At 43.0% G+C, this 22,897-nt stretch overlaps 1 protein-coding gene across 4 annotated transcripts; it reads right to left on the reverse strand.

Annotated features, from left to right (window-relative positions):
* Positions 1 to 1,821: 1,821 nt before the first annotated feature.
* GNPAT (glyceronephosphate O-acyltransferase) lies at positions 1,822 to 22,703 on the reverse strand. Of its 4 annotated transcripts, none has more exons than XM_083496462.1 (16): positions 22,563 to 22,703; positions 18,529 to 18,720; positions 17,466 to 17,642; positions 14,631 to 14,760; positions 13,541 to 13,668; positions 13,225 to 13,300; positions 12,888 to 13,039; positions 12,004 to 12,134; positions 10,830 to 11,053; positions 8,631 to 8,876; positions 7,158 to 7,237; positions 4,551 to 4,691; positions 3,911 to 4,010; positions 3,725 to 3,818; positions 3,473 to 3,534; positions 1,822 to 2,496 (listed from the first exon to the last, which is right to left on the reverse strand). In XM_083496462.1, the coding sequence occupies exons 1-16, from the start codon at positions 22,611 to 22,613 to the stop codon at positions 2,453 to 2,455; spliced, it is 2,028 nt and encodes a 675-aa protein (XP_083352588.1). In that variant the 5' UTR covers positions 22,614 to 22,703; the 3' UTR covers positions 1,822 to 2,452. The 4 variants fall into 4 exon arrangements, with proteins under 4 accessions (XP_083352588.1, XP_083352589.1, XP_083352587.1 ...); XM_083496463.1 differs by having other exon boundaries at positions 18,529 to 18,717; positions 22,563 to 22,702; XM_083496461.1 differs by lacking the exon at positions 22,563 to 22,703 and adding an exon at positions 19,529 to 19,662 and having other exon boundaries at positions 18,529 to 18,717.
* Between the last annotated feature and the right edge of the window lie 194 nt (positions 22,704 to 22,897).

A 22,897-nucleotide genomic window follows, 5' to 3' on the forward strand; every position in this document is an offset into this window, starting at 1 on the left:
GCAACAGCGCCTCCGCTGGAGAGCAGAGGCACCTGCGGGGGTTGGGCTGGAGACGGTTCTTTCCAAATCGGCGCCTCCCTCCCCGCAGGACAGGCGGTCGCAAAGTCCTTGTTTAAAGTGGCGGGCCGCGGGGTGGTTTCCTTCCCAACTGCACCAGATTCAGAAGATCCTCTGGTGGTGACAAAGAAGTGAGGTGGCTTCAATCCCCACAGCCTGGAAATGAAGGGGTCAGAATCCTAGCTGGAGTACAATCGAACCGAATTCCTGCCCCCTTCCACACCCAGAACAAACGCGAGCTGGCTCTGGGCTTGCCTGGTTTTTACTCCGAATCCTAATACTGAATCAGAACTCTCCCTGTCCCCGACCTCAAGGGCCTCATGGGCAGCTTTCTGAGAGCCACAAGCCAGTTGTGGGCAAGGCAAAAAGCAAGGCGTGTGGGCAGCCTGAGCCAACGTGAAGGGAGCTATGGACGCAACTTTGTAGGGTGGGTTGTGTTGCAGATGATACACACACCATACTCCTTTCCAGGAAAGCAAGAAGCATTGCCGTTGGTCAAGGACACATTTCAGCCAGATAAAAGCATTCAAGGAGGGTGCAGAGCATGGGCAGTGTGACCTAGCTGGGTAGGGCTGAGACCTGGGATAAACCCTAGAACTGGATAGGGAGAAGTGGGCCACCAGGTTTTACACAGCTTCCTTTTCACCAGCTTTATGCAAAAGCAATTTTGCCTAACAGGCAGTGGCAGGTACCTTTAAATAATTATGAAGAGAGGATATGGGCAAGTGGAGCTTGTAATGAAGAAAAGCTGCAATTAATAGAATCTCCTTTTCCATAGTTATCCAGGTACAGGAACTATGTCTTCTACATATGACCAACCCAAAGTATGTTCAGATGACCACATTATTAAGGTGCCAGTTACAGTCACTGTTGTGTCTATTAGATTTGGGAGGTGAGGATTCGTTTTTGGTCATATGAATTAGCTGCATGAAAGAGGAAGCTAAATAGAGATACTGGGGCAAATGCTAGTCTTAACTCATGCAGTATCACATATTATACAGCAGCTGGGTCATCCTTCTTAGAGAAGGGGGATTGATTACCTTGGGGGGGGGGTGTACTGATCACTTCCCTGCAAGAACAGAATGGTGTTCCAAGCTCATACTGATGCACTGGGTACTAAGTTAATACTTATTGTCATTGTACATTAAGGAACAGTTTGCATTATCACAAGAGCATGAAATTCAGTAACTATGAATACCTTCCACTTACTTCTCTTGCAGGACTGGCACTGTTTCCAATTTTATTTCCAATTCTTTTCAACATATAGCCATCCAAACCAGCACAAAGACAAGTCCCTTTTATCTGCTCTCCCCATCCCCATTTTTAAAATCAGAAATTATTTTGGTAATGGGACAAAAGGTTAGCTTTCTTTTATATTGCTCCCTCCCACTCCTGGCAAACACATACTGTATAAACAGATAGTATTGTTGATGAGAGCAAAGGCTAAGAATCAGCCATTATCAGCGACTCACATTATTTCTAATAAACACACAATGAGTTTGCCCAATTTATGAAATATACCTAGTATTTCTAGGACTGCATACTCATGTCTTCTCCCCACAACCAGACAAAGTTCAGGTCCTTCCCTTATTTAAGCTTTCCAGTGGAGAAGATACATCCATACGCCAACCCCCAGTAGTCTCAGTCAACACAACTGTAGCCCAGAACATCTGGAAGGCACCAGGTTGCAAAGGCTGCAGTAGGAAACCCTGTTATATTTGGTAACACACAGGCACATACTCAGATATATAAATGTATATACCATTCAGTGACAATATGCTTTTATAAAACCTAACAGCAAGAGAAGAAAAACAATGCAATGCACATTACACTGAAGTCATCAAGTGTGCAACAGTTGAAAGCAGCAAAGTATTCCGTTCTTAGTTTTTAATACTTAAAAATTGCAAAACCTGAAAAACAGTTACAGCATTGACATTTTGTGAGAATTACATCCTTGAAAGGAATGAAATAATCTCTTCCTATGTACAACAACAGCCAATGATGCTTTTCCTTAAATATTGCTTTTAATGCTATGTCCTTAGTTGTTCAATCACATTTCTTCACAACAACAAAATAATTATATAAAAGCAACAATTTCCTTATGGCAAACATTTCAGATGTTAACAGTGTGATTCTGTTAAATGCTAACTGGGTGAAGGAAGGAGTGGCGTTTATTAAAGAGAATGTTAATCATCAATGCTGACAAAGTTCTCTGAGTGGTGATGGAAATATTCTGGACGTCAGGAGTTTTCTCCCACAATTATGTAGCAGTAGTAACATTTCAAGGTGGGAAGTGTATCCTAAGTCTTCAGTTAGCATCCTGTTCATAATCTGCCTTACTTCCAGCCGTTCACAGTTTTAGTGTGCATAAGGCAAGCCACTCAAGGAGCTCAAATTAAAGTCTTGCAGCCATCGGTTTGCTTACAGGTATCCTAGATTCTGTAACAGGAATACAGAGTGCATTAGTTCTGAGAGAGAAACACTCTACCATTCCTTTACAAAAGCTGTTAAAGAAGTAAGACAAAAAGTTATGCAGGGAAAGGACTTGTTACAAAACTACCTCTCAGAATCGGAGCTTAGAAGGAAGCTCTATTTTGGACTGGGAAAAGCAAAGGAGCCTCCATTGAGAGCCAGTGTGGTGTAGTGGTTAAGAGCGGTAGTCACGTAATCTGGGAAACCGGGTTCGTGTCTCCGTTCCTCCACATGCAGCTGCTGGGTGACCTTGGGCCAGTCACACTTCTGTGAAGTCTCTCAGCCCCACTCACCTCACAGAGTGTTTGTTGTGGGGGAGGAAGGGAAAGGAGAATGTTAGCCACTTTGAGACTCCTGAAGGGGAGTGAAAGGCGGGATATCAAATCCAAACTCTTCTTCTTCTTCTTCTTCCATTATTGAACTGGGCAGGCAGGGCATGTTCAAGCAAAAACTACTTGCAATCAGCTGCTACACCTCCTGCTAAATCCACTGATGTAGTGTTAAGTCTTTGCCATCATTACTTCCATCACTTTTAAAATTTAAAGGTAAACTAAAGAGTATCAGACATATACTCCTGAAAATGTTAAGCCAGGAGGCAATCAGCTGAAATGTAATAAAAAACTCCTATTTGGCCATAAAAGCTGCTATGGAGAGTGTTAACATTTTGGAGACCATACATGTTTCACTCAGTCTGTATTTCTATTGTGGGTCAGAGATGATCTTGACAAGGTGAGACTCTGTCAAGACAATATTGCAAGGGCCCAGTTTTCAGCATGCTACATTTTACGTTTGAAAAACAGCTCCTACTCTTGCAAGAAGTTTACAAACTGTTCAGCTACTGTTGACTTGGGAAATAACAAAAAGAGGAGAAGACACATGCAAAGTCTTTGGCAAAAAATCTCCCTCAGATTTCATAATACTCTCCATTAGCAGAGACACTCACCAAACATTCCTGCAGTTTTACTCAGAGCTTCTTTCCTTACAGTGTAAGTGAATCCATCACTCCTGGGGAGAAAAGGACAAGAACTGAGCCATATAATTAATGCATTCAGGGTTGTGAGTCCAAGCCTACAGAAGCCCCTCCTGACAGGCATCCCTCCTTGCTGAATTTCTGGCACTGCTTAGTTGTGCAATCTCTGTATAATTTGCAAGAGACTTTATACCCCAACTTTCTTCTCAAAAATTTTGTACTCACATTTTCGTTCTTGATGCAACGCCTTGTCGCACGAGAGCTGCCAAAGCATTTTTCTGCATGTCTGAGGACAGGACATCGTAACACTGTGTGCTTCCTAAACAGGAGAAAGGGGAACAATTAAAGCTTCAGTTCTTTTACCCCAAGTGCTAAGGAAAGAATCGCATCATCCAAAGACCAAACACACACCTGCCTCGAGAAGCTCAGAAGCAAAGCTTCGGACTCCAAATATAAACTGCTTCTCCATAAAGGCCTCATTCGATTCCTTTAAAAGGTACTTGCAGATTATCTAGTGGAGAGAAACCCATTCACGTCTTTGGTTAAGAAGCACATTAACAAAAGGATCATCACGCTTGCATGAATAGTCATTGGAAAACTAAACTTGTAATAAAAATGTAACATTCTGAGTTGAAAAATACTTCATAGCATTTTAAAGAGTTGATCTGCTTTCTAAAGAGCTACTTCCAAGGGGCAGCTGGATTGGATCTCCCCCCCCCGCCCCCCTTTAAATGCTAAGTTCCTCATGCCATAGCTCTGTTTTGGAAAGCCACTTTGGGTTTCAAAGCAATTTTGTCATATGGCATTTGGGGGGTGGGGAGATGATGCTGTCAGAACACCACAATAGTTCTTGTGTTTTTATATAAACACCCACATGTTAAGATTTTCACCATAGGCCCTTCTCATTTTCTGCTTTATATATTTATCTTTTTTATCCTACCAAAGGCCCCTCTCTGTGGGCCCCAGCATCAAAATATTAATAAATAAGTCACTCCCCACAAAAGGAATAGAAGACAGACTGGTGAAAATAACACTGCAGTTGATTTTGTACCTGATAACCTTCCACAAAAGGCTTGAACATTGCTGTCAAGAAAGAGATTATATTGTTTCCTTTCTCAGTAATGAAAACTTGCTGGGACGTGACTTGAACTGCGTCACATTTTGTAAGCAAGAAACAACCTTCTTCAAAATCCTGGGGGATTAAACAAAATTGGTTATGTTTTTTTAGTGGGTTTAATGCCATGCAGACAATTACAGATATTCAACACCTGTATTTCTCCAATAAATAGGTCTAACGTATCTCAAGTCTGTTTCTAACTTTCAAATTATACCTAAATGGTATCTCAGTGAAAAGGTATTTCAGTTACTATGGTCGCAGCAAAGACAGATGGTTTTTAACATTTTATGACAGCTGACTCCTTTGTGATATCAAAACAGTAATATAGTTTTATTCTATAAAAATAATCTGATGCATGATAAAGTTAATTGCATACAGTGGAGTCTGGTTACACAAATCAAAACCAGTTTTTCAAGACAAGACAGCCAAGGCATACACACTCTGGAACTATCCCTATAAAATTCCCTGCAGGCCCTCAAGTAGAGCAAGCATATGCATGTATTGTACAACCTGCCATCTGAAGAAAATAATATCTGTGTACTGGACTCTGGCGTACAAAAGCTGAGGCCACATATTTTGCCAAATATATTATGTTTATTATAAAGGTACTAAAATTGAACTACAATTTTTTCTTGAAATTGGTTACATAATAATTGAAAGGTACAGCAAGTTGTGAAATAAGGTAACAAATTGCTGACAATGTGAGTTTAAAGAATGCAATGTCGGGAGGACGTGAGGAAGTCCACAGGAGAGTAACTTTTGGAAAAATAATATGAAATTTAATTTTCTCTTTTTTTCTTTTCTTTCTCTTCTTTCTTCTTTCTTCTTACTTTTCTTTTTTTATATCTGTTTATGTATAAAAATTGTTTCTTGCTTACTGGTTTGTAACAGATGTTGTGAACTAATGGAAAAGAAACGCAATAAAAACTTTTCAAAAGTTTTGAATTATGCCTCTAGGTTATATAGTAACACTAATTGCAAACCAAACTTTAACTGTTGGAGAAATTAGTTAGAATGCATGCTTGTTAAATATATATGTATGAATTTCAGAATGGGAAATTTCATTTAAATCTTTGCCCCAAATTGCTTTAATTTCAACAATTCAATCTGCTTAACAGTAATCATTGTAATCAGGCAATCCACGTTGCCTGTACTATACCCCTGGATTTTTTAGCACCAAGTTAGCCCCAACGGAACAGCTGTTCCCAGCCAGCAGCAAAAGCTAATTCTCAGTTTGCATTGCGCAACAACTGCAAATAGTCCTGCTTGTTTGAGCACTTTGCACACTACATCAAGATTAAGAGGCTGGGATCTGTAATCCAAAGAGATGCTCCTTGAACATCTTAGAACCGAACACTCTGCACTCTTAGATGGCCAAGCATTCCTGAGTTTTTGTACTGAGAGTGCATGAAGTGCAGTTGAAGACCTGCCCTTTCAAGAGGCAGAGTGGAGGGCAAACAATTCGTTATTGGGCTTACACAAGAGCAAACTGAACCACAGAGTAGTATGCAATTATGGCTGTATTAAGAACGGCGCATGGAAGATAGATCAGAGAAAGTTTGGGCTGAACAGACTTCCCCTGCTAAAAACTAAAAAGAAGGAAGAAAATAATTGTGCATGCACTTCTAGCACAACCAAAATGGTCTTCCTCCGCACTATGATGGGACAGAACATAAATGTAAAGATAAAAGCAGCCCAAAATAAGGGGTAGGAGAGGGAAAACCACCCCAAGTGAGGAATAAGACACATCTGTAAGGCAGGGGTGGGGAACCTGTGATCCTCCAGATTGAACTACATCTCTCATCATCCATGCTCACTTGTTGTACTGGCGGGGGCTGATGGGAGTTGCAGTCCAACAACATCTAGAGGGCCACAGGTTTCCCATCTTTGCTCCAGGGATGTGAGTAGGGATACTGAACTGACACTCTCCAGATATCTTAGAAGGACAGAACAGTGTGGCAAGGTCAGTGATAAAATGCTGGTAATAGAGAAGCAAAGATAAATGTGGTGTGTGTTTGTGTACACACAAGGTGTATATGCCACCCATAAAAAATATATTTTAAGTTTCAGACCGTTAAAGTTTCAGACTGTTAGTTGTCAAGCTCTTTCAGGTGTATGTGTAAAAATTAGGTTGTGACATCTAGAATGAGGCTATAACATGACATTACATAGCTTTGGTTTTACAGCAAAGGAAGTCATAACATCTTAAAACATTAAAGATGATGCCATTTTATGAGAAGCAATAGAAGAGGGAGGAGGAACCTGTGGCCCTCCAGATGATGATAGACTTCAACTCGCTGGTGATGCTAGATGGGACTGATGGGAGTGGGTTTTAGCCATGTTGCTTCAAGGAAAAGAGGGACTAGCATACTGAAAACTCACATAAAAAGCATGGGGAAATTACAGCCAAAAATGCTACCAACAGAAGATCATAACAGCTTCAAGATCACTCTCTCTATTCACATTAGGCTTCACTGTTTAGTGAAGTCATGAGAAACTCCTGTAGATATTAAGCTACCAGGACCACACACAATACTTTACCTTCAGGGGTATTCCAGGAAAGAATATAAACTCGTCAGAGAAGACATCACGCCAGAAAGCAAAATTGCTATAGACTTCCTCTGGAAAACAAAATGCAACTGCCCATGAATAAACCCTTTTTTCAAAGTGTTTCACTATTAAAAGAGGATGTCTGTAAGGTGCTCATTTTTTAAGATAATAATGTATGTTAGACAATGGCATAAAAACTGAACATGTACACAAGAATGGCAGAGTCACTTGGAAATGGTAGGTGCAATCATCAGAAGCTACTTCTGCGCAAAGTCTACTGAAATGACAGGGGATTTCACAAACCAGAATTGTTGATGGATTGCGGTTAACCTTAACACTAAATTATGCAATGGAAGTTGTCAGGGCATGCACCATCCACTTCAATCAACAGCTACAGTGAACAATGACAGTTCACTGGCACACACCATAGCTGTTAAATTAAGGATGCTTTGAGGCATGACCAAGTTAGTCAGGTCACGGGAAGTGAAGCTGCTATAACCACAGAGAGCCACTGGGCATTACCTTCATGAACTGCAAACTAATACAGTGGTGCCTCGCAAGACGAAATTAATTCGTTCCACAAGTTTTTTCTTCTTGCGAGTTTTTTGTCTTGCGAAGCACGGTTTCCCATAGGAATGCATTGAAAATCAATCAATGCGTTCCTATGGAGACCGTCCAGGGACAGAGGGGAAGCGCCGCGGGCCTTCCCCTCTGTCCCCGGACCTGTTTTAAAGCAAGGGAAGGGGCAGCGGGGAGAATCGCTTCTCCCCGTTGCCGCCCCTTGGTTCAAAAGGGGTCTGGGGAGAGAGGGAAAGGCACACGCGCGCCTTCCCCTCTGTCCCCTCTTTTGAAGCAAGGGGCGGAGGGGAGAAGATCGCTTCTCCCCGTTGCCGCCCCTTGGTTCAAAAGGGGTCCGGGGACAGAGGGGAAGGCGCGCGCGCGCCTTCCCCTCTGTCCCCGGAGATTGCGAGGCTGGCAACGGGGAGAAGCGTTGCAAGTTTTTCGTCTCGCGAGGCGTTCGTCTTGCGGGGCACCACTGTATAAGCTTCACATTTTATTTACACTAACTAGTCTGCATGCATGATGAACACTAGATCATGGTGAATAGGCATATTGGGTACATTAACTTGCCAGCTTCCAGTACAGCTTATAATATAGGAAAGCACTTTATAATTGTGCTATATATCTGAACAATCTATTTATATATTTTAAGAAAGAGGTATGGATAAGACATAAAGCCTAATCCAGAGCACAGGAAAAGGAGCATGCACAAAATGCTCTTTATACCCTTTCCCAATCTGTAGCTCATCCAGACCTGCTCAGTCTAACCATACATAAAATGCTTGGGGAACAAGGGAATAGCTCCAAAAATCTCATCACAAGCCTGTTTAGCAAATGACATAATTGAATAATAGGAGCAGATTTGTGGCTTTACAGATTTGCTATATTAGACAATGAATTTACCTTTTCTAGAACAGTGTGTCATTTGCAACGCAAGTGCTACAAGGGCTGGTCGCACAAAGACGTTCAGCAGCTGGTTCCTGTAGGACCCGCACATGAGGACGGCGAGCGCTTGCTTAAAGACAAGCTCTTCAGTAGCGCCAGCTTCCATATCTTTGTCATTGAGAACCACTTGCCCATTGACAAGGCTCACAATGTTGGAGTGTAGAGCAAGACTGGATCGCACCGCTTTGTTAGCACACAGATTATCTAGGAAAAGACAAATTGGGAATAAATGCCAAAATTGACACCATCTCTTATTTTAGCTTTGAATTTTGCAAGAAAAATACCAAGGAAAGAGGCAAGGAAAATGAATTGTTTCAGCTAGTGATGGGCAAAATGCACCTGTCTCATTCAGAGCAGGCTGTGCCTTTCTTAGCCTTTTTTTTGGAGAATCCTCAGAAGCAGCCGCCCAAGCATTTTCTGACAATTCTTTCCAAAGGCTCAGAAGAGCTGACCTAGGGGAGTTCCTCCACTGAACAACATAGGAATCTGAGCCAGGCCACTGGTCCATTGAGCTCAGTATGACTTACAGTGAATGGCAGCAGCTATCCAGCATTTGCAGACAGGTGACATTCCCACTCCTATCTGGAGATTTCAGGGGTTGAACCTGGTGCCTTTGCATGAAAAGCAGGTTCCTTGCCACTGAGCCACACCACTTCCTTATGTTCCTACCTTCCTAGGTCCCACTATCACTAGCCCTACTTCCCACACACTCGCAATTTTACTAAGTTGCTGGGACGGGGAGGTGGAGGAGGAGAAAAAACAAGCAGCTGGAGTGTCTTGCCAAAAAATTTCCTAAGTTTCCAGTTCTCTAACGTGAAGGCTTCAGAACATCTTTGGATCCTCCATTGCCAATGGGGACTCTGTTCAATGACTTAGGAAGAACAAACAACTGCAGTCCTAAGAATTCACACTGGTAATGCTGGTGAAGTGGTCTTTGGCTATTGTTCCCCTTCCGCAACCTCACCCTACAACTTGGTAAGTTTGAGAAAGGCTGGGGAAACAGGCGGACGAGAGAGCCGGAAGGTAACCATTCTGAGTGGAGGCAGAATTTGGAAGAGGGTGGAAGCTGGTAAGGACAAAGAGATTTCTAAACTGGCAACTTTAAAAAGGCATGCAATTATTATCTGCCTTCCTCAAACAGGAAAACATCCTATTTTCAGACCACTGTGTCTAGCACAAAGTTACGTATCCTTCATATTCCACTGCACTGCAAAGTAGTAAAAGCAATCAGAGCTTCTTCAAAATTAAGAGAACCGCAGACTTATGATCAGGTGAAAGATGGAAATGTGAAAGCGGGAGAAAGAGAAGACCCCTGTTACCACAAGGTAAGAGCATCAATTTTATACTTTCAGCCTTTGTGAACCTTATTTATAGTGACCAATTAATAAATGACTTATGGAGGCAGGCAAACTACAAGAACCTCGTATTCCAGCTCAAAATTATGCTGGCTTCAAAGCTCAGGTATTTTTCATATTTGCATTTCCTCATGGAATCATCTCTCCTGCCCTGAACCACGTGGCTCCTTGAGCAGTCATGGCAAGACACTGGTATTGTATGTCTGCCATACAAAACTCAATTAGACTGCATCCCATCCCAGCCTCAAGGCTCCAACAACATAAAATCAGCACAATCAGGTAGGGCCCTAGTGGGAGGGCTCTTGCTTAACCTTGCCTCACAGTTGTTGTGTGTGCATTTTGTGTTGATGGTTTTGTTTTGTTTTTAAACACCTTGCTTTCTAGTTACAGATAGGTAGCCGTGTTGGTCTGCCATAGTCAAAATAAAAAAATTCCTTCCAGTAGCACCTTAAAGACCAACTAAGTTAGTTTTTAAAACTAACTTAGTTGGTCTTTAAGGTGCTACTGGAAGGAATTTTTTTATTTTGACCTTGCTTTCTAGTATGTCTTGTTCTCGTTTATAATTGAGATGGTCACCACAAATATAAGTAACCTTTCCTGCAATATTAAAATCTTTTTTATATTGAGGAAGGACAGTAATCATATGCTGTAGTAACATTCATGTATTTAGGGGTGGGGGTGCGGGAATCAGACTGGTTTTCAAGTCCTAAAAGGAAACTTCTAGCCTCCCACTGTTCCCAAACACATAAAAAGTAACACAAGCTACATTGTTCTCAGAAAAGGAAATGTGTTCATTGCATACCAGGCCAATCAAGGAATCCTCCAAATGTCTGAGTTAAACCTTTTAGCCAAAGTGTCTTTTCAACAAGAAGCTGCAAATCTATGGCTGGTAAATTCTGGAGTAGGACAGCAGCAACTAATATCCATGGGCTCAGAACCATGTTTTCTATTTGTAGGAGTTCCATTTTGTAGGCTACATCACAGGCAAATTCCTGGATTTCCTCAGATGGCTTTTGGGGAATATGCCTAAAAGGAAAAGTGTAGTGAGCAAAGGCATTCAAAGTCTTGTACTCCCTTATAGAGTCAGTTTGCTTTTGCGAATATTTTTTTTGCAAAGGATATTCCATCCATCCCACAGGACCTCTGAGTGCAACTGAGTGAGGGACCTGTGAAATTGCATTTATTTTTGCATGGAATCCCCACCCCCACCAGCAAGCAATACCTTCAAATCACTGATCACACCTGTCTGCCACTGACTGAACCATACAATTTAAAAGTCCAGTGCTTTTTTTCAGTGTTGTCATGGTGCAAAAACATGGATGCAAGGCATGGATCCTTATGGAGCCACGTAATTTTATAAGGGATTTCCTCAAAAACACTATCAAATCATAGGTCACAACTGCATCCACAGTGTTGTTGTCATCCTATGCAAAAGTAATGCAAAAGTAATGAAGGTTCCTGAGTATCTCTGCCTTGTTTTCCTGATACTGGGAAAAACTGGATCTGTGTTTTTGATAGTGAAGTCTACACATTTTTATTTGATTTTTTAAAAAATAATAATCATGCCAATTCAAGAGGACCTGTATTCATTCAACTAGACCCAACTTTTACCTGGACCTCATAGAAAAAAACACAATGAGAGAATGTGTGTGTGACAGTGTGTGTAACACACACACACACACACACACACACACACAAATGCACACTTCCTCTGGAAAGGAAGTAACCTGGGGTGTGGAAGAAGAGAAACAACTTGAAAGGGTAGTGCCCATATGCCACTCTCTCAAAAAACAGAAAAACAGACTCATGCTAATTTCCCCACAAGCCATTAAATACATACATACATATATATATATATATATATATATATATATATATATATATATATGCTTTCGTAGAGGTGAGATATATATATATATATATATATATATATATATATATATATATATATATATATATATCATACATTGTAATACCTTGGAACCATGTTAAATGAACAGGTATCAATTCTCCCAGCTGCCAATGATCTGAGTGATACAGGCTGTCCAAAGAATATGTGTATGCTTCCAAAATCTTCACTCAGGATTTTCCTAGCTTTCAAGAGTCCCTACAAAGGATAAAACTTGAGACATGTTCAACAGCAAAGATACATGCAGATATACTACATTTATTATTTTATCATACCTTCTACAGCATCAGTTTGCAATTTTTATGATTACCTTAGGATTCTTAGCCTATTCATCCTCACAACCTTGAGGTACATGACTATTTTTTTTCTCTTCTATAGGAAGGAAACTGTGATTGAGGTAGGAAATTGCCCTTGACAGCCAGGCAATGTTTAAATGCAACACTAAGTCATGGTTTGCATGCACCCACCTCCTACAAGCACAGGTGCAGAAAGAGACCAGACGTTGCTGATTCTTTTACAGTTACCAGATTTTAACTATTGTTTGCTAAAATAAAGCAACTTCATAAAATATAGGTTGCAGCCAACTAAAATCTACTCACAGTTGACCCATTAAAATTAATCTCATTGATTTAAATGGGTTTACTTCAATTATGACAAATGATGGATGTAACCATATGGCTTGCGGTTAGCTTGTTTCAACAAACCATACTTAACCATCGTTTGTCCAGGTCTGGATGTCATGGCAGGCTAAGTTTAATTTAAAACAGAAACAAAAGTTTCCAAATTCCTCCTTGTAGCTACATCGAAGGCGGAGAGAGTAACAAATGAGCCCAAGGCTCGTGGTGACCAAACAAGACCACAGTGAATTTAAGGCCAAGCAAGATATGAACCCAGAATAAATGCCCAAGATTCCATCCATTGAAGTACAATAATTTGAACCTGCTTTCTTACCGATGTAGATTCCTTTGGTTTAGGGACTCCTAAAAGTTCACGTGCATAAAGGGATTCTTCCAATACCCTCTCGTAGCTGATACTGATGGGGACAAGGTAAATGTCAAACACTTCCCTTTTAAGGAAAGGATCCATCACAATATTGAGGAGACCTATAAGAAGAAAATTATGTTATTTAGTATGAAATAAATGCATAAAATTCATGTAAAAATTAAATCAAGATTGTTTATAGAGCGCATGTGTTTCCAGCATGCGATTTGTGCTGACCACATGGCTCACTTCTGAGCATAAATCGTCTAATTCTGCGACAAAGGCTGCAATTTTCTGACCAACATACCAAACTTTGGAGTCAAAGTCTTTGCTGTGCGGCTTCTTGTCCCCTCAAGATAAAATTCAACGGGAGCATATCCATTCTTTAGGACAAAAAAGACAAAAACATAACCATGAGCAAACACAAGGGAAATCTATTAACTCATTTTTAAGTAAGTAATCTAAGTGGTGTTTGTTTTTTTTTTATTTAAAATAATGAATGTTTTAAATAGCAGCTACTTGGGTCAAACAAAGTATAAACAAATGTGGCATCAACCACAAATAAAGAAATAAAGTAAACCTGAGCAAGTATTAAAACTCAACATAAAATTACAGCTCTTTACCTTTAACATAGTTTTCACATATTCAGCAAACACAGCCCAGTAGAGTTTGTTACCACCAAATGTACGTCGCATAAAAAAGGCACCTGATTTTCGTAGCAGCTCACCGACCAGTTTCATTCCCAAGAAATCTAGCAGAGGCACAGAATAGAGTAGCAAAAATCAATCGGTGTTTCAAAGTGGTAATCGATTCAGAAAGTAGAATGCAAAACACACACAGATTTGGCCAACTGCTTATGTGGGTAGCGTATCAGAAACAAAATTTAAAAAATATATTTAGAAGGTATTATTTGGCAGCAAATTATATAGCATTCATAGGGTGATATACAACTAAGTCATAGAATAAACACCTTAGGCTGTATCCAAGGCTCCTGTTCTGCTAGCGCAAAGGACATACACTAGTGGAATGGAACTTTCCCTTCTCTTTCACCTGTAGCCCCCTATGGGCCCCCAAAATCAGCTGCAGAGGATTGGAAGATGCTTTGGAGATGATTCGGGGGGGGGGGGGGAGCAAAGGAGAGAAAAGTTCTGCCAGAGCACATCCTTTGCACCACTGCAGGTCTGCTGGCACTCCTTTGAATTCAATGGGCTTGCTATTGTAAGGGGTTTGTGTTATGGAAGCCTTGGTATTCTACCCTGGTTTTCTGCTGGTTGTACACAAGCCTTTGATAAATGACATGCATAATTGCATCTTATGTTTTAAATGCTTATAATTAAGCTTCAAGTGTATTAACGCTCCTACTTGTAATAGAGAGCTATCTTGAAGATCCGAAAGGGTAATCTTCACACTGGTGATCTCATTCACAGGTTTTCAAGAACAAAATCCACTACGATTTCCCTCGGGACGGACTATTCTCCCTCCTACCAGGGGATTAAGGAATCCCTGCATTCATCAGTTCCCTCTCAAATTTTTGGCCAGACCTTGTGCAGCCTCCTTACTGTACAAATCCATGGGGGATATTGCAAGCACAGTAAGACGACCAACACACACATTTATAGCAGTCTGATCGAAGCTCACGTTGGCCAATCCGGATTGCGCCATTACAAAATTCTGGCTATTTTAAGAATGTTTTGCTTAAAAGGAAATACTTGCCTATTCCTGCAGCAATGACAGGTAAAGCCAAGTCATAGGTGTACAGCACATAAGATAGTAAGAGAAAATCGATGTAGCTGCGATGACTGGGCAGCAGAACAACGGGATGCTCTTGTATTGCCTGTTGTAACTAACGAAGAACAAAATGCCATTTATCACTATGAAGGAATCTTGAGTTGTCTTTTTCTTTAATTTCAGCACATGGCCACAATATACTCTGCAACTCTTTCAGATTTTTCTTTAGAGAAGATGATTGAATAATAAACTAAAGCATCAACTTTTATGATGACTTAAACATAACAGAAGCAGGGAAGTCAGACCTCAGAAGTTCTACATCAGCATTTTAATTACTCTGGGTTGCATGCAGTCGTTGTGTGAATGAAATCAGCTTGGCCCACACAAGGTTCACCTAATCACTTCTATGTAAGGCTGCTGTCCTAAGTATCTCCCACAGATCACTTGGGATTGCATAAAAAGATGACATGCCTGCAGTAGCACAATCTTTTTATATTAAAAAGTTAAAAAAAGAAGGTAAAGGACCCCTGGATGGTTAAGCCCAGTCAAATTCAACTATGGGGTGCAGCACTCATCTCGCTTTTCAGTCCAAGGGAGCCAGTGTTTGTCCACAGACAGCTTTCCGGATCATGTGACCAGCACGCCTAAACTGCTTCTGGCGCACGGTACACCGTGACAAGTGCCAGAGCACATGGAAACGCCATTTACCTTCCTGCTGCAGCAGTATCTATTTATCTATTTGCACTGGTATGCTTTCGAACTGCTAGGTTGGCAGGAGCTGGGACAGAGCAACGAGAGCTCACTTCGCTGCGCAGATTCGAAAAACAACCTGTTGACTTGTAGAGTTATTAGGCCATTAATTCCAACCCCACGTTAACATTGGCATGAAAAGTCGTACAAATTAATGCTTGTTGATAGTTGCATATCAAAAGCTGATACGAGGGGGGGGGGAATGGAAAAGGCGCTTCTACAAATAAATTTTTTTTCCCTTAGTCATTTTTTATATATCTTAAGGTAAAGATCCTGGATCCAAGGAGAACAAGGCTCCCAGTGGCTATTAGCTCTGATAGCTATGTGCCATCTCCAGGGTTGGAGGCAGTAATAATAATAATAATAATAATAATTTATTATTTATACCCCGCCCATCTGGCTGAGTTTCCCCAGCCACTCTGGGCGGCTCCCAATCAGTGTTAAAAACAGTACAGCGTTACATATTAAAAACTTCCCTGAACAGGGCTGCCTTAAGATGTCTTCTGAATGTCAGGTAATTATTTATCTCTTTGACATCTGATGGGAGGCCGTTCCACAGGGCGGGCGCCACTACCGAGAAGGCCCTCTGTCTGGTTCCCTGTAGCCTCACTTCTCGCAATGAGGGAACCGCCAGAAGGCCCTCGGCGCTGGATCTCAGTGTCCGGGCTGAACGATGGGGGTGGAGACGCTCCTTCAGGTATACAGGACCGAGGCCATTTAGGGCTTTAAAGGTCAGCACCAACACTTTGAATCGTGTTCAGAAATGTACTGGGAGCCAATGCAGATCTCTCGGAACCGGTGTTATGTGGTCCCGGCGGCCACTCCCAGTCACCAGTCTAGCTGCCGCATTCTGGATTAATTGCAGTTTCCGGGTCACCTTCAAAGGTAGCCCCATGTAGAGCGCGTTGCAGCAGTCCAAGCGTGAGATAACTAGAGCATGCACCACTCTGGCGAGACAGTTCACGGGCAGGTAGGGTCTTAGCCTGCGTACCAGGTGGAGCTGGTAGACAGCTGCCCTGGACACAGAGCTAACCTGCGCCTCCATGGACAGCTGTGAGTCCAAAATGACTCCCAGGCTGCACACCTGGTCCTTCAGGGGCACAGTTACCCCATTCAAGACCAGGGAATCCCCCACACCAACCCGCTCCCTGTCCCCCAAAAACAGTACTTGTGTCTTGTCAGGATTCAACCTCAATCTGTTAGCCACCATCCATCCTCCAACCGCCTCCTCCAGGCACTCACACAGGACCTTCACCGCCTTCACTGGTTCTGATTTAAAGGAGAGGTAGAGCTGGGTGTCATCTGCATACTGATGAACACTCAGTCCAAACCCCCTGATGATCTCTCCCAGCGGCTTCATGTAGATGTTGAAAAGCATGGGGGAGAGGACAGAACCCTGAGGCACCCCACAAGTGAGAGCCCAGGGGTCTGAACACTCATCCCCCCACCACCACTTTCTGAACACGGCCCAGGAGGAAGGAGCGAAACCACTGTATGACAGTGCCCCCAGCTCCCAGCCCCTCAAGACGGTCCAGAAGGATGTTATGGTCGATGGTGTCAAAGGCCGCTGAGAGATCCAGCAGAACTAGGAAACAGCTATCACCTTTGTCCCTAGCCCACCGGAGATCATCAACCAGCGCGACCAAGGCAGTTTCAGTGCCATGGTGAGGCCTGAATCCCGATTGGAAGGGATCCAAATGGTCCGTTTCCTCCAGGCATGCTATATAGGTGTATAGGTACACCTATAAATACCACCAGCTGATGGGCAGCACTGCAGCAGACATGTCCCTAGCGTGGGCTTTTCATAGGCATCAGGTTGACCACTGTGAGAACTGGAAGCTGGCCTAGATAGGCTCTTTGGTCCACTTACACAGGGCCATGAACATGGTAATTCTTTAGTTATGGCTACAACCCAAGGGTTCTGAAAATGCCACCCCAGGGACAATCAATATGTCAAACTGTCACACTATAATATGGTTACTACAGTCAGCACAGCCACACAGATTCATTCTGATTGTAATGGTATTAAGAGTTCTAGCTGTTTCCATATGGCTTCATACACATACTTACTTTCTGCATGCCATCTTCATTCACACAGATGCTCTTGAAAAGGGATTTAAATATTTTGCTCAGTGTGAAAGCAAAAAACCGTATAGCTCCCATATGCATGCTATGCGCCATCTCGTCCAGAATTTCTGCTGCTTCTTCTTGTATGATGTCAGGTGATTCACCTGTCTCTTTCGATAGCTGTGCGAAAGATGAAGAGCAGTAGTGAATAAAAACCAAATGTCTCTGACATTTTGAAGATTGTTTGGCACACGGTGGCCTATAGTTGCTTTGCATGTGGCAAGTAAGAATTGTTGAAAAGGTTTACTCTCTTGCAGCAAGAACTACAAGTGCAGGTGCCAAGGAAATTACACCTTGAGGATTTATCAGCTGTGTGACTAGCACAAATAAAATAGGGTAATCCTTTTCTTTTATGGAAATACAATTATGGGGAAAGCCCCACCTGTTGATAAAGTTATAAATCCCTGAAACAATCCATTTCAAAACACATATAAATTACCGTATTTTTCGCCCCATAGGGCGCACCTAGGTTTGGGGGGGGGGGAATAAAGGGGAAAAAATTATTTCCCCCCCAGGCCCAAGCTTCCCCCGACCCCAGCCCCCAGAACAGGCTGCTATCCGCAAGCCTTGGGAGCCCGGCGGGAAGTCACGCTGGTCTCCCCAAGCTTGCGAATAGCTTCCTGACGCCTGGAGAGTGAGAGGGGTCGGTGTGCACCGACCCCTCTCACTCTCCAGGCTTCAGCGAAAGCCTGTATTCGCCCCATAGGACGCACACACATTTCCCCTTCATTTGGGGGGAACACAAATCATGCAAAGGCCGATCCAATAAAACTCTCTCAGCTAAAAAGAGCACCTCCACCTGAGCAAGACACAGAAAACAATATAGATGATTATGCAATTTGAGGAATTTCTACTACAAGGGAAAGAAAAGAAACAAAATTCTACCCTGAGAAAATCAAAGCAATAGCCTCATGGGTAGAAAAAAAACTGGCAGTAAACAAGGGTGCTGCTCAAAGAAGACCTACAAATACATTAACTTCTGAAGTAAGAACAATTTTTTACTCACGTATTTGATGACATATTGAACTTGTTCAGATTGCAGAACAATAGTTTTAATGGCACTTGGCTTACAGGGAGAAAGTTCTTTATAAACAACAGGTGTGTAGCATTTCATTGCATATCTGAGGTCACTGGATTGCCGCCTCTCTTCCAATATATCTTCAAAATCATCTTTTTTCTTTGATGTGAGGTTTTTCTGCTGGGAACAAAATGAATGAAGAATCAGACAGTAACTTAATCCATGCACAGTGCAATCTCATGCATATCTACTCCGAAGTGAAGTCCTTATAAAGTCAATAGGACTTATTCCCTCATAACTGTGTATAGGACTGCAGCCTAAATAGCTTTCTGAGGTTTGTCAGAGAAAATGGTGTCATGACAGTAAAATGTACAGTTAGCAACATCTCTGCTATCATGAAATCCTTTATCTCTGCTGTTATGAAATCCAGTAACTTTACTTTCATGAAATCCCTTATCTCTGCTATCATGAAACCATTTTGTAATATTTGCTTTTATTTAATTAGAGTTCAACCTACACAAATGAGCCACAAGACTTAATAGCTGAGTTTTACAATCAAGGAGCTGGCTGGCTGGTTTAAATTAGTATGGCAAATTCAGTTCTTCACATGGTCTTTATTGTCCATAAGGGTTGTCATCTGGTAACAAATGCCGCCATGAAAACAGAAGGAACAATTGGCAACACTCCCCTTTTATACAAATATTAAAAGACTAACTATAGTCTTAGCAACCCAGTGCTACCCACAGTCCCCATGCTCTCCAAATCATCCTTTGCATATCCACTTCCTTCTTGTCAATAGCATACACAAATCCTTTGGCTTCTAGCTCCCTCAATGTTATGCATTGCCTCTGTCCTATTTTCTCCCTCAATTCCATCTCTCCATTGTCAATTGTTTCCTTGAGTACCTCTTTATCTGTCCATCAGTTTTGTTCCATGTCCATTCGGTAGTCTATCTTCCTCCCCACCATAGCATACAGCCCCTACTGACCTTAAGTGGAGTTTCTTCAGAGCTTTTCTCCACCCTGAAAGCCTTGAGGCAGCATTGTCCCATGGGCAGTTTGGAACATTCACAAGTTGGAATGTCCACACCAATTCAGCCAATAACTGTCAGTGACCTCACTGCCACAAGTGTACTAAAAAAACAAATGCACTGATTTCTACACATATGAGAACTGTGCATTTCAAATTGTTGTGTGTGTCAATGAAAGAAGATTTACAGATTAACCTGCATTCTTTGGGAAGGCACAGTAGCACATACTGGATAGAGAAGATCCCTAAGTGCAAACAGTTAAGATCCCTAAGTGCAAACAGTTAAGAGGATCCCAGACAGCAGAGCTGGGAGAAGATCCTTGCCTGAAACCTTGGACAGCCAGGCAGAACCGAAAGTACCAGGCTAGATGCATCAGTGGTGTGACTATATAAGGATGCTTCAAATGTGTCCATATATACATTATCCAATAGTGCCAGCATGAAATGTGTACGTACTCACAAGTGCTACGCACACTGTTGAGCCCCCAGTATCTTCAGGTCTGTGTTGATAAACCAAAGTATACCCAACATAGGTTCTGCATCTGTAGGAATTCTTACACTAGCACTTGGGGCACATGGTTAGGAAGGGGTGGCACAGGACTAAGACTGCAATCTTCTACAAGCTTCCATGGGAGCAAGTCCTACTGAACTCAGTCTGAGTAGACCTAAATAGGATTGCTCTGTCAGTCTTCCTGCTTCAGACAAGAACAACACTGCAGAAGAGACATACTGGAGGCAAAACTTGCTACTGCTATAGAAAATCCTTCTTTCCCTACTGATTTGCTTATTCGATGAAAAAAGGCTCCAGCATAGAATCACAGAATTGTGGAGTTGGGTGATCTAGTCCAATCCCCTGCAATGCAGGAATAAATGAATGTGTGTGCACAACAAATGTGCACACATCCCAATGCAATGTGAAAGAAAAGGATTTGCAAAAAGCCAACCTAGATGACTGGATCCATTAAAGCACCACCATACTGCCATTACATAAAGAACAGGACTAAGGCAAGGCAGCACAGAGGTGCTACTTTAACAACTTTCCTGGCTTGCTGTAGTTTAAGCCTTTGACAATAAGCTCCCTATTCTAGGATGGCAGTAGTCACAAATACCACCCCACTTCAGCTTCTTTTTTGTGGGGATTTTCTTTGACAGAGCACTGAGAACAGGGAATTATAAATACCGTATTTTTTGCACCATAACTCTCACTTTTTTCCTCCTAGAAAGTAAGGGGAAATGTCTGTGCGTGTTATGGAGGGAATGCCTACGGGTGGCATGCCTACGGATTTTCCTCCTCTAAAAACTACATGCGTGTTATGGTCGGGTGTGTGTTATAGAGCGAAAAATACGGTAAGAGTTTGCAATTAAAAAATCCAAAGATACAGAACTAGCTGTAAGGAGTGCAAGTTTCTTTGATTACTACAGATTTATCTGTTACCAAACGGACAAAGTATTCTCATGAGAATGGAGCCTTCTCTATTCTCAATTGGTTCTGAGCAGTGTTTGAAACGGAGATATGAAAGCTAGGAGCTAAATGGCACCTTAAACCTAGGTTATGGGCACAACAACGGAATATCTAGGTGCACTTTTTATAACTAGAATACAAAGCTGAAAATGAATGAACTGCAGCTTAAATATTATTTTCCTTTTCCACATTGTCTAGTCCTTCCCCTGCCTACCCCCCCTAATATTCTTAAGAGGGTCTCTTCTCCAGTCTTCAGACAGTAGCTGGAAGTGGGGAGGCAGAAAAAAGCCCTCCTTTCCTTCCACTCTGCAGTTTTAATCTGAAATTGTAGGTGTAGTACTGCGCCCAGAGCTCAGAAACTGCTCACATAAATGAAATTCCCTGTCACAAAAGACACCTAGAACAATGGGAGTTTCAAACACTGCTTCTGAGATGTGGTTGGCAGTTCTACATTACATGTTAGGATTTCTACCAATAATAAGCACTGGTCTGTACAGGTATCTCCTCCTACATTTCAAGGGAAGGGGAAATTTTAGCATCTTGATAAGCCAGCTATTTGAAGGACTGTTGCAAGAGTACATACAAGTTCAAGTGTAACAAAACTGAGTGAAACATACTACCGCAAAATTCAGCAATACCTGCAGCACTGGTTTATGTTCTGCAGCAGGATAGGGACTGTAGGAAGAAAATGAACACACTTCCCTTTCAAGATAGTACTGTCCACCTTCTTTTGACGCAGTAAAAACCACCTTAAGATCAAAGAAGCAGCCTGGATCCCCATTCCTGTGCAATCCCTGCTGCCTGAGATTGCTCAAATCAGTTGTGTCCACATAGCTCAGGTTTATTCCCTGCTCTTGGAGAAGGAAAAGAGGCTTACAGGCTTTACAGTAGATGAGGGAAGGCGGTGGGGCGCCAGCCAAAGTGACAGTTCAGTGGAGCTTCCTCCCAAGTTAAAAACCCTTATTTACCCTAGCAACCAAACTCACAGCCCTGCCACACACTGAGCCTCTCTTCAGGCGACCATGCCAAAAAGGCTTCAACATATTAATGTCTCTTGTCTAAACGGACAACGATTCTTTCTTTCGGGACATCAGCGCCCATGCACAAAAGACCTTGCACTTCGGTGCTGTGACAGCCCAGTAAGCATGTCTGGCACATGAGCAGGCGGGCTCCACGTGAGAGCTGCCTGCTGTTTATGGCGTGGAGCGGTGGGCCCCGAACAGCTGTCAGGTAGGCAGCAATGCATCAGGTGCAGTACCCCGCCTTCCTTTCCCCGAGTTCCAGCGCTGAAAGAGCATGCACCCTGACGAACTGCAACCTGCCTGTCATCGCGCGGACCTTCTGCCCACGACCAAGAGACTCACGCGGAGGGGTCAGCGAGGGGCGGCCGCGCCTCCCTCCCAGCCCCGACGAGGAAGCAGGGCCCGGCCGCTCTCCTTTTCCCACGGGGCTTCCCAGCACACAATGCCGCCCCCGCCCTTGCCAGCCACGGAGCAGCAGCACCGCCGCTGAGGGGACAGGAGGCGCTCACCGAGTACATGGGGGTCCCTCGCCGGACGGCGCCACCGACTGCAGCCGCCATGGCCAGCTTCTCCTGCCGGCAGCCGTTGCCTGGCTAAGCCCTCTCCTTCCCAGCTGGCTCCCTCCTCCGGGGGCCGGCAGAGCCCATGAACCCGCCCCTGCGCCCGTCCTCCTCGCCTCCCTGCCCGGCGGCTCCTCCAGCGCGGACTTCAGGAGGAGGGAGTAAGGAGAGAGGGGATGGGCGGAAGTGCTCTGTGGGCGCCGCCATCTTGCCGGGGTGGTGGCCGAGCGAGGACAAACCTCCTCCTACGGCGCGTTGCGGATGGACTAAGTGAGGCGGCGAGG

The sequence above is a fragment of the Podarcis liolepis genome, assembly GCF_965112155.1.
Source record: "Podarcis liolepis genome assembly, chromosome: 3".
Taxonomy (NCBI): Eukaryota; Metazoa; Chordata; class Lepidosauria; order Squamata; family Lacertidae; genus Podarcis; species Podarcis liolepis.